Below are 15,341 nucleotides of genomic sequence, written 5' to 3'. Positions count from 1 at the left end.
TTAAGTAAGTTACTTCATATTCTCCTGACAAAAATAAATAAAATCCTCTCTCTTCTCAAAGAAATTATTATTGTGACCCTAGCCAGCGTACATTGGGTCTTCTTCAGTGCTGACAGACTGACTTTGGATTATACGAATAATAAACCAGACTAGAATTACCATCTATTTCTGTAAAGCCTTATTTTCGTCATGACTTTTCCTTAGCTATGTCCACTGGACTATAATTTGTACTAATTTTTCGGTTAGAATAGAAGGTGTCCTGATTTCTAACTAGTAGCCTCCAAAAAAGTAAAAACGAAAAACAACAAAAACAAAACAAACAAAAACACAATCTTTCTCACCATACTATTCAATTCGTCAACGTTCAACAACATATTCTCAATGCAGCAAGTCTTTGCCTGTCCACATACCTAGCTGAAGCTTGAAGGCGGTGGGTCGAATCGCATTTGTGCCGACGACCTTTTGATCGAGGTATCATTTCATTCCAGCTCATTTATACTTCAATCCAATTACGTTGCCAAATACACATGTATACGCCAGTATTAATATCCCACGGGGAGATTCCTCGAAGATCCATCCACTTGTGTTGACAGAATCAGACGGAAGAAAATACATCTCAGATTTGATTTACGACAAAGCTGATGCGCATAAGAAGTTTAGCCAAGTTATGTTTAGGCATATCTAATGCGCGTATATGATTAAACGGTTTGCATCCATTTGTGTTGACAGAATCAGACGGAAGAAAATACCTCACACAGTTCCAGTAGATTCACGACCAAGCTGATATGCGTAATGTGTTAGGCATATAATAAGATGTAAAGCCAAGTTATGTTTAGGCATATTTAATGCCCCTATATTATATAAAGGTTGCACTTTTGAGCTGTCTGGATAAATTTGCGCACAGCTCGGAGCTAAAATGAAGACACTTATAATTTTGATGTTGGCCACAGGAGTCTTTGGGGGTGAGTTGTGCCAGTTGAAATTATACATTTTTCTCAGTATTGCTGCCGAATTTCATTAGTTTTTTGGCAAAAGTTTTTTGATTTACTAGATAAGTTTAGTTATAATACCAGGTTGTAGGTTGTATGCGCGCAACTTTTGTATCTTGTTGTAGTTGACGAAAGTCAGCACTTATTGGCGTAATATACTATTTAATTTAAAATTTCCTAGTTTTATTGCGAAAAGCAAAGTAAGTCATGTCCAAGGTGTACACTCTCGGCCTCAACTTCAGATTTGCTTCATTGCTGCTGCTGTTGTTGTTGTTGCTTCTGCGCAGCTATTGTAATTGTAAATGTTTTACGTCGATCATGAAGGGAGTGATCGATTGGTCTCCCAACAAGCCAGAGGCTCATGAATTATGCACTTGACGCCAGAATTGGAATTTATAGGACAGGTTTTGTTAAAGTTGTGCACCTCGATCGGAGCGCTAAGTGAATTAGTGTTAACATGCACACTGATTTAATGATATCGACGTTGATTGTTCGATTTTCTTTACAGCACCCTTTGCTGGTCAACCAAGCAGCTCACAAAAAACTTGCTCAAAAAGTAAGTTTATGTGCTATATTTATATGCTTTTACAATTTTATTCGAGAGCTGCATCAGGTCCCATCCCGACCGCTAGGAGAAATCAACAAATCTAGGCTTCCTTGAGTCACGATTCTTTTTATCCGCGCAAGTCACGAGACTCTCGCGAACCACATACTGATTGCTATTTTTCCTTGATTTTTTTTTTCAGAAAATCTCCGATTCCCCACCGGGAAGGAGATGACCTACAACTATGTAGGAGAAACCGTTAGCAGTGTGAATGGATCGTCAACTGCTCAGTCGGCGTTGAAAATTAAAGCACGCTGTGTGATCAAGACTATTGGTGCATGTCAACATGTTTTGAAGGTAATTGACTATTTGGCTTAGTCTATACAGCACACCATGTACCATAATCGCATATGCTTACGATGTCAATACCTTTTGTGATTATTTACCAATGATGAGAGCGGAGGAGAGGAAGAGGAAAGATTAAGTAATTTTCTATTTGTATTCCCTTTACAGATAGACAGTGTCGAGCTCTGGGAAGGCCAGAGTAAGAACCTCCCTATTCAGTATAATCGCTCTGGGGAAACGGCATCTTTTGCTCGAGAGCTTCATGCTCATGACCTCGTCTTCCGATCCAGGAATGGCGCTATTGTGGAGGTGTTGTCTTCTTATCACGAGAGCCCACAGTCCCTGAACATCAAGAAGGGTATCCTCAGCGCCTTGCAAGTACAGTTTATCAAGGATCATTCCTTAATGAATGAGGTATCCATCCATCCATCCATCCATCCATCCATCCATCCATCCATCCATCCATCCATCCATCCATCCATCCATCCATCCATTAATTTGCTTGTTTGTTTCTTTGTTTGTTCCATATTGATTCCATCTTTATTTCAATTTCTTTCCTGGTATGGTTATCATAGACTGATATTGCTGGAAAATGCCCTGTCCAATACCGCATCCACTCCAAACATCTTAATGGATACGTAAAAGTTCTTTCGAAGACGCGAAACCTGAAGGAATGCAGCAATAGTTCCAAAACTTACTTTGGAATTCATATCCATCAATATAATGAAAAGGTACTAGCGCATACACGACACAACATCTGTAGGGGGAAATAAGCTAATCCGTCCCAGATCTATCATCCACTATCCTGGCAGTTTGCACCGATAGGCGAATCTCGTTGCGGTACAACCATATTTCTTTTCATCCAGCCCTCTTTACCGCCGGCTAGTGCTGCGTCGCCGCAAGAGAGAGCGCGCTCACTTCTTCGTTCCTTCATCCTTTGCCCCAACTGAAACTGTAACTGAACTCTCAAGTCGGTCTGAGCTTATCGTATTATTAAAATAGAATGATGCAAAAAATATATAGCTTTTGTTTTCTTGCAAGCACGGATATACTACACTAGTCGTTGCTAATTTTGTTTATTTGTTTGTTTGCAGTCGTTTAATAGACTTTACTCGTCAAGCAACTGTCGCTACATCTTGAACGCCAAGAAGCGTATCACGAAAGTTGTGTGCCAAGAGAAGCACCTGTTCAGACCCTTCTCCTCAGGAGCTCCAGCTGGTGCATCTACCACCATCAAGTAATATTTCCTGATTTATTTTATCGTTTGGGAAATTAAAAATTAAAAAAGTCAGTGTCCAAAGAGAGAAATTGATGTTTTCTCTCTTAATCATTGCACAATATATTGATAGAGATGAACTTTGTTGTCTTCTCAAATTTCGTCAACATAACGTCCGTTAACTTACTCTTCTTTTTAAACCTTTTCTCTTAGGCAAGTTCTGGAGCTTCAGGGAATGACAAAAGTACCCATTGAGTATGGATATGATACAAAACGTATGTAGTAAATATTGTCACATATCCATCAATTTTACTCTCTTTGACTTTTGAAATGTCAAAAACTCTTTTCATCCATTGCATTTCCTTTTTTTACATTCAGTTCTTCCTCGAAAAACTCCACTCACTTTCGAGCACGTCAAGCCAAACACTAAAAGCGTGGCATCGAGGAAAGTGATAGAAATCATCAAGCAGTTGGCTCGCGAATCCATCGAAGAAACAAAACCAGAATCAGCTCGTCTTTTCTCTCACTTGATTTTCCATCTGCGCAGGTTGAACAGCGACGCTGTAGAGAGAGTCTGGGATGGCATCTTCGACTGCGACAAGTTTGAAAAATGCACTCCTCAAGAGAAAGGCAAATTCCAGTAATAATCAAATTATTACTTTAATCAAATTTTCTCAATCATGTTGAAAACTTAGTTTCGATCATAAAGAGTAATATAATTGAACATAAAGAGTAATATAATTTATCATACACAGGACGTTTCTTCTGGATGCCCTCCCTCATTGTGGTTCGTCCGGCTGTGCTCTAGTTATGACCCGCGCCATTGAGCGCCAACTTGTCAATGGTGAACGTGGAAACATGTTTCTTACAGGAATAACAATGCTTGAACCCGAGGAAGATGTGATTATGCATATACTAAGACTGTGCCAAACAAAGATGACGCTTACCAGTATGCTTACGCTTGGAACATTGATTTACAAGTACTGTGAGGATGGAAAATGCAATGCGACGGTAAGAAGATGTAATGACATGCATAACTATAATAGTTACACACACTGTAATAGCTAATCACATAAACTAATGTTGATCATCGTATACGCGCGAAATTGAATAAGGGTAAATGTTGAGGAAGAGCGGGATGGAATGAGGAATCTTCCTCGTCCAGCTGTAACTTATTATTAAAACGTTCTTTTCACCCTAGGTCATTTCGAGTGCTAATTGCTCCATTTCACTATGACGTCACATCAAAACAATCTATTGTTTAAACGCAAGGATATCATGGTCGTCGGAGGGGTCAAATCAACGCAAATTCACCGAAAATTGTTCTAAAACCCGTATCATGCCATGAAGAGTACATATTAACACATATTATATCTGAAAACCAGGCCATTTTAGATTAAACTGTTTCGCTAGGAGCAAATTTTGTTGAATTTTCTATTGGATTTGGCGATTCTATCCCCCACATAAACAAGCAGTGACGTCATAGTGAAATAGGGCGATAACTTAATGACGAGTTCTCTGTTGCTCAGGCTTAGCCCTCGGTTTTGTGCAGAACATCAACGTGTTCCAATCAAAGTCCGTGGAATTTCAAAGTGTTTGTATTGTTGAAGTTGTGCATTCTTTACTCTAACGTTGGTATTTGTTAATATTTAGACATTGATACGAGGCTAAGCCTGAGTAAATGAGTTTACAATCAAGGACCTCAGCGGTAATTTGGAACTCGAAAATAGTCTATTCATTGCATATTTGAGTTACTGACACCAGCATTGTTTTTTGTTAGTTAGTTAGTTAGTTAATTTTTTTTAACGCATTTGCTGTTTCTTTTTCCCATTCAAAATGTTGATCATTCTAACTTTCTTATAGAATTATGCCACCCCAATCGTCAAAGCTGAATTATGGTTAATGGGTCTGTTAGGAAAGAGATGTGATTTCCACAACTCAGAGCAGGCTGAACGTGTCATCATGGCCTTAAAAGCAATTGGCAATGCCGGTCGCCCTTCGTCTGAGTATTCACAGTACACCCTCATGAAATGTGCCAAAAACCACAACCTACCAACCAACATTACTGTCGCAGCACTGAAGGCATTTCGCCGAATGCCATGCAACGAAGCAATCCGCCGTAATATCATGAGCGACATTGAATCCCGAAAAACTAACTTAACTTTACAGGTCTTAATATCAGGAATTTTTGTTGGCTTAGAGTGCTTCTCAAAAGGTCAGTTCAGAAATTTGGATTTCTATAAAAGGGGGAATTGCAGATTTGCAAATTTGTGGATTCGGACATTTTTCTTTGCGGATTTTCGCTTTTTGGCATTTTTTTCCTGTCCACACACCCATTCTCCCAACTCTCGTGGCTTGCACCTACATATAAAGTTACCAAGACTCGGTGGGGAAAACTTAGTCGGCGTAGTACGACGATTCCATGCACCAACTAATGACATTCGTATACAATAGATAGATAGATGGATATATAGACTTTATTAGAAAACTCTGCACCCCACCATAGCTTTTACGATGCGACGCGCCTAACCGTGGCCCACCCAACTTATTTCCCTACTATACTTAGCCAATCAGACAGCGAGAATTAGGCGCGTTGCACTGTAAGATAAAATTATCAAAATGTTATTTATTATGTTTTTTAACTTTGAAGATCAAGAGAACGACCTGGCACGGAAAAATGCAAGTGAATTACTTACATTCCTTAAACGTTTCAATGCCATTAAAAAAATGATTATTGAAGAGATAAAACAGAAGATGGAAGCCAATCATATGTCAATGTTTACAAAAGAGTCTCGAAAGCGCATCAAAGAATGGTTTGATAAGGTAATTGTATATCGAGAACTTGAATATGTAACTATGAATTTAAAACGAAATAGAATAGAATTTAACAAAACAGAGCTACTTAAGGGACCAAACCATAAATGATTTCAAAGATATATGTCCGTTATAACTACAAATGCCATGTCTAAATTAGTAATTTGGACGAGTCATGCCATTATATGTCAAATTACTGCAGACTTATAAGCATTTGAAATGTACTCTTGGTAGGCCCTTGGTTGTTGTTTCCATACAAACCTTTCTAATTTCAAATAGCTCATATCATTGATTGTTGCTACGCTGAAATTTGGGTGATCACTTACTTCAAATTTCTCTTTCCAATGAAAGTAATAGTGTCTTCCATAACTGATAAACCGATGGTATCTCCATAGCCACACCCTTTTTCACATCAAACGATTATTTGCCGAGGGTGAAGTGATTATCGGTGAAATATTTAGGTAATGTAAATATCACCATAATCACTAAGCCTTAGGAGAATAATTGTTTTAGTATAATTTTAGACTTGAATATCAGAGAAAAGTCGAAATTCAGGATAAAAAAACGTTTTAGAATTACTTCAACGATCTGGAAAACTTTGGAAAACCTCATAATCACCTCTCGAGCAGTGAAACTATATTCAAGTTAAAAGATACTAAAAGATAGTATTATTGCATTGATGTGTATTGTATCGATATATATATACTGTACTAATTTTATATTGAATGCACAAAAAAAAAAAAAAGAAAAAAAGAAAAGAAAAGAAAAGAAAAGAAAAAAGAAAAAAGAAAAAAGAAAAAAGAAAAAAGAAAAAAGAAAAAAGAAAAAGACGTCTAGTAATGTTAATAAACAGATGTCAGTAAACAATTTAAAAAAAGAAGAAATAGAAAAAAATAATAAAAAAAATAAAAGAGAGAGAGAGAGAGAGAAAGGAATCAAGAAAGAAAGACAAAAGTCACAACGTAAAAATATATCTGAATTAATTACTCTCTCTGGTTTTCTTTATTCCTTCGCTTAGATAAACGACCTGCCTTCGACTATAAGCGAGCTTATCGCTCATGATCCATATCTTCACAAGCAGACCAACTGGCCACTTGCAGACAAGAATTCTAGCGCCGTTGGTATAATAGACTTTGTGCATAAGATGGCGGTAGCTGGCAATACCGATACGAGTTTTACCAAGAGTATGCTGTTCCTCGATGTCGAAGCAGCGATACCAACGATACTTGGCCTGCCACTGAAGCTTGAAGCCAAAGGCACTGCAGTTGTCTCAGCAGTAGAGAATAAAGACCCTGTGATTTTCTTTGGTCCAGTGACATTCAACTATCTTGGAAATCGCAAAATAAGGTTAGGTATCCTACTATTCTAGCTGGGGCATCTGATCCATTAGGATTCCCATATGCACGTTTATGAATAAATTTGGGTTCCACGCCTCGTAGCCTTTATTCAATACGTATTTTGCAATCCAAGTATCTGTCTATTCGAGATAAAATCTCTCTCTCGAGCTCCGAGGTGGTTTCTTTATGCTTTTTGACCTCGTTACGCAGTTAACATATCAACCTAGTTCACACGTTATCAGGGCTTGAATGTTCTCATATTTTACTTAATATCTCAGCAAGTGAGATGGCGCGCGGGCGCACGCGACAGGTAACTGACTAACTAAGTACGTAATGATAAAAAAGTTTCAAATTTGAAAAAAATTGAAAAGAATCTTAAACCAAAATAATTCCTTCTGACTTCTCAAAATCGTGCAGAATTACAATGTTTTGGATGTGGGAAGGGGTTTACGAACCATCTCAACCAATCACTGAGTTTCTATCCAATCGGTGTTTACTAGTTGATCATATAAGAAAAACACATTAGGTCATGGTCACGTAATACTGTCCCCTTCGAGCAGTTGTGTCAAAATGAACACAACTGAAATATTAGACGATAACTTGGATATTAGTAAGAAGGTGAGGGATACAGGAGAAATATCATAATATCGAGGAGAGTAAGAGTTACCCTTAACCGATGCACGAAAATTGCTGACGTAATGCCTATTGATTTTCAGCGCTGTAGTTGAAATTGCTAGCCGATTTGGTGTCGACTCGATCTTTGCTGAAAATCAGTTTATCATCTCAAGGAATACCTTGTATACACCTTCTCAGTCAGGGACTATGCAAGTATTGAACACTGGATTGTAGCTGAGAGAGGAAGCTGACATAGTGCAGAGGTCCAGCAGAATCACTATGTTTCCTTGAAACACAAGAAAATATAGATTATATTCTTTTTCTTTTCTTTTTGCCCTCCCTATGTAAAGGGTTCTAAAAATACGGCATAATTAAGGTCATTTTTAAAAGATGGTTCAATTGAATAAAGAACAAATTTTGCAATTATAACTTTTTTAAATATTATTATCATTTAGGTAGATTGCTTAATAAAAATCATCCTTCGATCTCAACTCTCCTCCATGGGAATATTTAAGAATTAGTTATCTCTCGGCTAAAGTAGTAATTAGATTATTAATTACAAACTATTTGTGGGTTTAAATGTTTCAATTCATTGAATCAAGTCCACTTATCTGGCGGAAAAGAGACTACATTCAGAGTACAGAGTCGATTTTTTTTCCTGACAGTTTCAAACTGTCACTAAACTCTTCTGTTTCAAATTGAAACCCTTGCGTTATAGTTTTCGCTTTCTCGTTCTATCAAACACTTGTTTTCTAGGCAATCCAGTCGTATTTTGCACTAGGAAAGCCGGGGAAGGTCATTTTAAAAGTAAGTGTAGGGTGCTAACCAGAAGGACTTGCTATCATCCCAAAAATATGGAATGACAAAAGAGATGAATTCTATTGGCCCTTCTTCTATTATTGTTCAGTTGAATGCACGAGCTACAAGCTTTTTAAGTAGGCATAATATAACTGAAACACTGTTATGCGGGCTTCCAAAATGATACGTGCTCACCAATAAAATAATGCCACTCCTACTCTACTCATAGGATCCTTCAAAGCCCTTTAGTTTGTATGTGTTGATAAGAATTGTGAGGCAAGTTTCCGCGTAATGCAATCAAATTATAATTATAATCTTCTAAAGTTCAATGTCAAAGAAAGCTGGTTTCTTGGATACTATCATTGTAAGCCAATTTGTGCTTAAACCCTTTGGCAAGCTTCCCAGATTTGATTGAGTCTTTTCTTCTGCGCAAATGTGTTTCTAAGGTGCATTTTTGTAACACGAATTTCCTTCATAACAATTTGTTTATTTACTACATCAAGGAAGTAAATCCCAAAAACACGCGAAAAACATGTAGTGTAAAACCACAAGAATAGGATTATGATGCGTTCGTGCTCCTTGCCTTGACTTTTGAGTTCTCCGTCACAATGGGAACGGAAGCAACCGCTGGTTTCCAAGCACGATATGGTAAGTGATACTGCCCAGGAAGAAAAAATACGATGTAAACAACCTTAGGGCACGACACGTGAGCTTGGTAATTTGACCAGGAAAAGTACTAATTCAACAAGTGGACATTATTGTGGCACGGCACGTGGGCTTGGTAATTTGACCAGGAAAAGTACTAATTTAACAAGTGGACATTACATAACAAAGACGAATGTTTTCATCTTCTAAGAACGTGGTCCAGGAACAGGGACCATCTAAATCGCGATGCCAAATTCTCAGTAACAAAGTTAGAAGCAAACATCTGCCATACCACTAACATTTTGGTTAACTGGCCAGGAAAAGTGGGTCAGAACTATTGGTATCGAGTAACAGGGGTGCCAGGAAAATGCGCGTGGTAATTTGACCAGAAAAAAGTGTTTATCATCATCGTGATAGGAACGTGCGCATGTCCAGGAACGGTACCCGATGTAACTTGACAAGCAACAAGAAAAGACCAGGCACTTAGTATGGTAGCTTGACCTGGAAGAGCAATCCAAGCCACGAACGTACATATTGAATTTCTATGATGAAATCTGAATCCTGCCTTAAAACTTAAACAAGAACTCTGAACTTTGTAACAACACTATCGCATAACATGGTTAACGTTGATGTAAACGTAATGTTACGTGCGCATGGTAAATTAACCTTGACAGGAGCAAGTCATGTACCTGGTTCGTATTTCGATGTAAACAACTGCCTGGTCAAAGGTCCGATTATTCCTGGTCACGATCGCCGTAGCAACCTTTGGTACAATAACACGTGCCTGCCTGGAAATTGTTCAAAATAGCTATTAACACCGTGGATCGAATTTTATCGCGGTCAAGATTCGGTTAGCATTATGTCAGATATGCCGGGAAAAGACTTCACTTTTCCTGGTCGCCAGTCTCAATAATTTAACTTGCATCAAAGCTTTTCAAAAAAAATTGGTTAAGTAGTCTCTTTTCAGTAAACTGTTCCCAGGAGATGAGAAAAAAGGAATAGGGAATGTGTAATTCTTTGTAAAAAGATATTGAGAAATTGATAATAATGTGCATTAAAAAAAAAATAGAAATATCTAGATACGATGGGATTCGAAATCACCGACAGAAATTAAAAAAAAAAAAAAAAGAAAAAATCGATTCTATTTTGCCATACCCCCGAGACATCCGCAGAGCTGAGGCGTCGTATGGACTTCGGACCTGACGGCGATTAAATCCTTCTGCCCTTGGGTGTACCAATTACGCAAGAAAATGTTCTAGCCGAAGCATCAGGGGAGAGACCAGCCGGCCCCCAGACCATATCGGCTAATCCCTTGCATCTCTGCAACGCACGGAATCGGTTAAAAATTTGATGTTAAAAAGTCTAGTCTATTCGGTGCATTGTTTTCAGGGCCATTGTTATGCTGATTTGCCCGAAACTGTGGTCCAGTGGAAAAAACTTGGGCTTCAATAACACTGAGTCAAGTCCGGTGAGCGAAGTTAGTACCTGGATGGGTGACATGAAACTTATGCCTACTAAAAGAATTGAAATTAAGTTTTTTTCTCATAGCTTTCAACCCCATTAAATTTCGTTTTCCTTGCGTGAGAAATCGTGGAAAATTAAAAACTATACCTGGCATTTAATCTGGAATTTTCCTCGAATTGCAAAAAAAAAAAAAAAAAAAAAAAAAATAATAATCAGGGTTGACATAATAGGAACTTCCTTTTTCCCTGACAGAAAAAATAGATAAATAAAAGTGCATAAAAAGTTATTTCTTTGAATTTCTTAAACCCAACCGCTACAGGTGACACATAAGATCAGTAGCTGAGATAAGTAGTTCTACTGACGCTTTTTCTGGGGCTTTCTAAATGGAATTTTTTATTTATTCTTGACCCTTACCGGTCTGGGATAGGCCCAAACTTTATTTCGACCGTTACAATAAAACCTTTATTAAACGGCCGCCTACATTGCGAACAACCTCTATTTAGCAGATTTAGGACCAGTTATCAAAGTCCCAATGAGGCTTTTGCCTAGTTTATACCTCTATTGCAACGCTTTGGCGTTGACGTTTCATGAAATAGCTGTATAATTTTTCGATGGTGTACTTCATGAAGATTGTTGACAGTTTCTTTTTCTCTGTGTTCCTCGATCAGCGCTCGATCAGTAACATTTTCTTTATACTTGCTACAACAAGAACAAACTAAATTTTGCCCCCCTTGAAGGTCCTTCCGGCCTGTTTAGATTAACGCAAGCGAACATAGATTATCCTCGAGTACGTAGTTATAGCATAAGGTAGAATGGAAAACAGAAAATCGGTATCCTGAAAGCAGAAGCAGGCTATAACTCAATAGAAGGCCGGATGCGCCATTTCCTCTACGTAACAGCAGAAAAAGCATTCGATATTGTTTGAGACAATTTTAGTTATTTCGTCAGGCAATAACACTTGAGTTCTAGTACTTGAAAAAATCTGAAATGTTAACACTATGGAACAGAGACCTTCGCAGGGTTTTCGATTGTTGTGCGCTTGCGATAAGTTCAAATATTGTTCTTGCGATGCGATGGTAGCGCTACCTAGACTCCTGTCCAATTTTCAACAAACCCACACCTCAAGATCCGGGTTTATATTTGAACTAGTTTCTGTTTAATTTAAATATGGCAGCGAGAAATTAAACGAGCAACAAAATTTTACCCCTGGATTCCCGAGGATATGCTCCAAGTAACCTATTGAGCTTCACTCACATCATCACGGTTCCTCAAATCATGGTTGATACATGTACTCACATGTTGACTCATCAAATGCATAGTTCACCAAGTGAAGTAAATTTTGAATTGGTTGGCCTGCTTTAAAGAAAATTGGATGCAAAACTTACAACTGTTTTTAAAACGTACAGATCAGGCAGTCCGGCCTTTGATTCTACCATAATGCAATGCTCATAATCAGACTTAGTATATATAAATTCTTGTCAAAACCTCTCAGGACATGCTTAAATATTTTTCATAACTCGAGGAGAGAATTTGCAGACCTATCGGTTTATTGCGAGTCAGATTGCGTCATAGTTGAGAATAATGATGTTATAAAAGACGCAAATTGGGAAATAACGGAAATCTTATAAACAGGAATAAACCTGTTTGTGTGACCTCCCTTTGAGCGGTTCTAGAAAAAACATTGCATAGTGATAGTTGTGCAATACTGTCCCAAATGAGAATCGAACAAAATTATATAGGATCAGGCGGAATATCCTGACTCAGCAAGTTGGATGACTAAGATTGTTGGCGTTTCCGCTTACCAGTTAAGGTCAAAATAATACATTCAAATCCCTTTTTCAAAATGCTTTGGGTTTTTTTTTTTGTTTTGTTTTTTTGTTTTTTGTTGTTGTTGTTGTTTTTTTGTTGTTGTTGGATGGATGGATGGATGGATGGATGGATGGATGGATGGATGGATGGGTGGGTGGGTGGGTGGGTGGGTGGGTGGGTGGGTGGGTGGATGGATGGATGGATGGATGGATGGATGGATGGATGGATGGATGGATGGATGGATGGATGGATGGATGGATGTTTATATAATATTCCATCAAAAACCTATTTGAACACTATTGAGACAAATCAAATTACATTGACGAAGACTTTGGAACGAAATTAGCTAGAAAGTTCAAAAGGGTTACTTGCATTAGCCCATCTTAACAGCTCTTAAATTCAAACTATATATTGGTATTTTATTTCATTAGGGATTGATTCTGATATAAAGGATAAGGTTGGAATAATAGTAGCTCATATCATTCTGCAGAATGGATTTTTTTTCTATTGATTTCTTACTAATGTCCCTGATCATCAAATTTTTTCAAAGGTTCGCTGCAAGACGTACAGTTGACCTTCTGGTGTATTTAAGAGCTTTTTAAAATAGTACAGATAATAAAGGGTGTTTCATTAGATCTTTGTACTGTTACACGACACTATCATTGAGTGACTCAGTAGCAATTACATGTCTCAAGTGCGGGTATCGGCTAATGGGAAACTTAACGAAACCTCAGGCTCCACTCTTATGCCGAATCTAATTGACGAGAATCTTTAATGAGAATCTTTCCCTCGCATTCAACGTCGTAGAAATTTTTTTTATGAACACAGATTTTCCCGCAAGAACGACTGAATAATGGAGAGATTTTTATTTTTTCAGAGCCGGGTTTGACTTCGTGTTTAAATTTGGCATGAATTCCTTATTTCGACAAAGATCTTTGGAATAAGATCATATCAATGGAGTGACAGAATTGGGATAAATTGGAAATGTTCTTGGGGGGGGGGGGGGGGGGGGGGAGGGATTAGAAATGTTGGCTTGAAAAAAATATAAGAAAGGAGAAGAAGAGAAAAAGAAAATAAGAGAATAAATCTTATTGGTGTCGAGGGAATCATCACTTACTGGAATTTGTACCCGCATAATCAGACGGCCATGATGATACTGATAGTTTAACGTTTCAAACTTGAAGCGAATGGAACATTATCGAAGGAGAAAAATACCTTGTTTACACGAAAGATTAAATCCACGTCTTTTTTTTTTCTCATACAGAAAAGACATGAATCATCGCTATATTCGAAACTCATGTTATGCTATGGTCTAGCAAGTGAAAACGAAAACAATGAAGATGATATCGAATGAGTCAAATTCTTTCGCGAATACACTTACCGAGAGATATATATTTATTAATGCTAAAAAATACTTGAACAATTTTCTTTCTATTTAAAGGTTTAAACTTCAGGATAACAAAGATTAAAAAGGAATTAATTTTGATTGAAAATCATGACATTTGATGCAAATTGAACTGTTTTTGTTATCGTGGCAGCGCTTCGGAAGGGTGGAGCTCCGGCTATTGTTTCAGCTTCTCTCAATTTCGCTTTCCAATCACGTGAAAACTGATATGTGGTTCGGTGACAGGGAACGAAAATTGAAAGATTCGAGATATAGAGATACACCGTTGGAGCTTTCTTTATCTCAGCACAATCGTGAGAAAAGTGGTAAGAAAGGTTACTGCTTGCAATGAGAATTATCTTAAGGTGACTGTATAAAACTGTAAAAATCGGCAAACATTCAACTCTGAAACTTTCATTATGCTTTAGCTTAGTTCCAAGTTAAACCTGTAAATCAACCGAACTCTAATGTAGATGTCAAAACTGTTGTTGTCAGTATTCAATAAAGCAGAGTTTATTGCATAACACTCCAAAATCTTTTTACAGTGTAAACCCTCCGAACTTGAAGATGTTTCGAAAGTGTTTTCAAGGGGCCAAAAATTGCCCCAAGCAAGTAACAGATCCCCAAAATATTTCGACACAAGAAATAATGAAAACTACGAAGTAAAGGAGCGTGTGTTTTCTAACTCGTCAGTAAGACAATGCAATTGTTGGCAGTTTTCCTGATAAGATAATTAGTGTTAAACAGATTAAAAACATTGCAAAATTCAGCGCATTTCCAAAGAGAACTTTGACCATACAAAAATTGTACTGAAAATTAACAAAAAATTGGATTCGGAATTTTGCTAGAAAATTTATATTTATATGCATGTATAAAATATTGGACCACCACCATAGAAACAAAAGGAAACTGTTCTCAGAAATATGTACAAGTTTGTACAAATTAATGTACAATTTGAAGTGGTTCCTGGCAATGTCGAAATCAGTACTATCAGTATTTACCAAACATATCGTTTGATAAACATTCTGGCAGAACGACCTGAACTTATTATCTCCAATAAGTTTTCAATCAAAAATCAAAAAGTCTTGTAAACAACGCGGGGCAACTAGACGGGGTCTTGAATAAGACCTTGGAGATAATCTGAAATATTTGGTGTTAGTATGTGGTGCAATGGCCTTGAACCTTAAGGTGTCATCGAGGTAGGTCCGCACAAAACCGGAAACGTCATGATCAAGTCAAAGAATCAACTTGGTCATGTATCTAATTTCTCAACACGAAGGACATAATCTGTAAAGTTAGACGTTTTATTGTGGTTTCAGTGGAAATGTTCTCAAATTAGGGGGAAATCTAAGGCAGTGTGCATTTGTTGTGAAACAGAAAA

General features: G+C 37.6%; 1 protein-coding gene across 1 annotated transcript; it reads left to right on the top strand.

The window, feature by feature from the left end:
* Positions 1-747: 747 nt before the first annotated feature.
* On the top strand, positions 748-8,289 carry LOC116300683 (vitellogenin-1-like). Its single transcript, XM_089030477.1, has 13 exons — positions 748-962; positions 1,498-1,545; positions 1,736-1,890; positions 2,047-2,292; positions 2,454-2,609; positions 2,973-3,115; positions 3,308-3,369; positions 3,473-3,734; positions 3,850-4,105; positions 4,958-5,309; positions 5,745-5,917; positions 6,927-7,255; positions 7,962-8,289. The coding sequence occupies exons 1-13, from the start codon at positions 917-919 to the stop codon at positions 8,092-8,094; spliced, it is 2,361 nt and encodes a 786-aa protein (XP_088886603.1). The 5' UTR covers positions 748-916; the 3' UTR covers positions 8,095-8,289.
* The last annotated feature ends 7,052 nt before the right edge of the window (positions 8,290-15,341 follow it).

The sequence above is a fragment of the Actinia tenebrosa genome, unplaced genomic scaffold (assembly GCF_029948245.1).
Source record: "Actinia tenebrosa isolate PJP-AT-01 unplaced genomic scaffold, QUT_ActTen_1.0 PGA_scaffold15__27_contigs__length_11533743, whole genome shotgun sequence".
In the NCBI taxonomy this organism is placed as follows: Eukaryota; Metazoa; Cnidaria; class Anthozoa; order Actiniaria; family Actiniidae; genus Actinia; species Actinia tenebrosa.
This window is presented reverse-complemented; position numbering and strand designations above follow the sequence as displayed.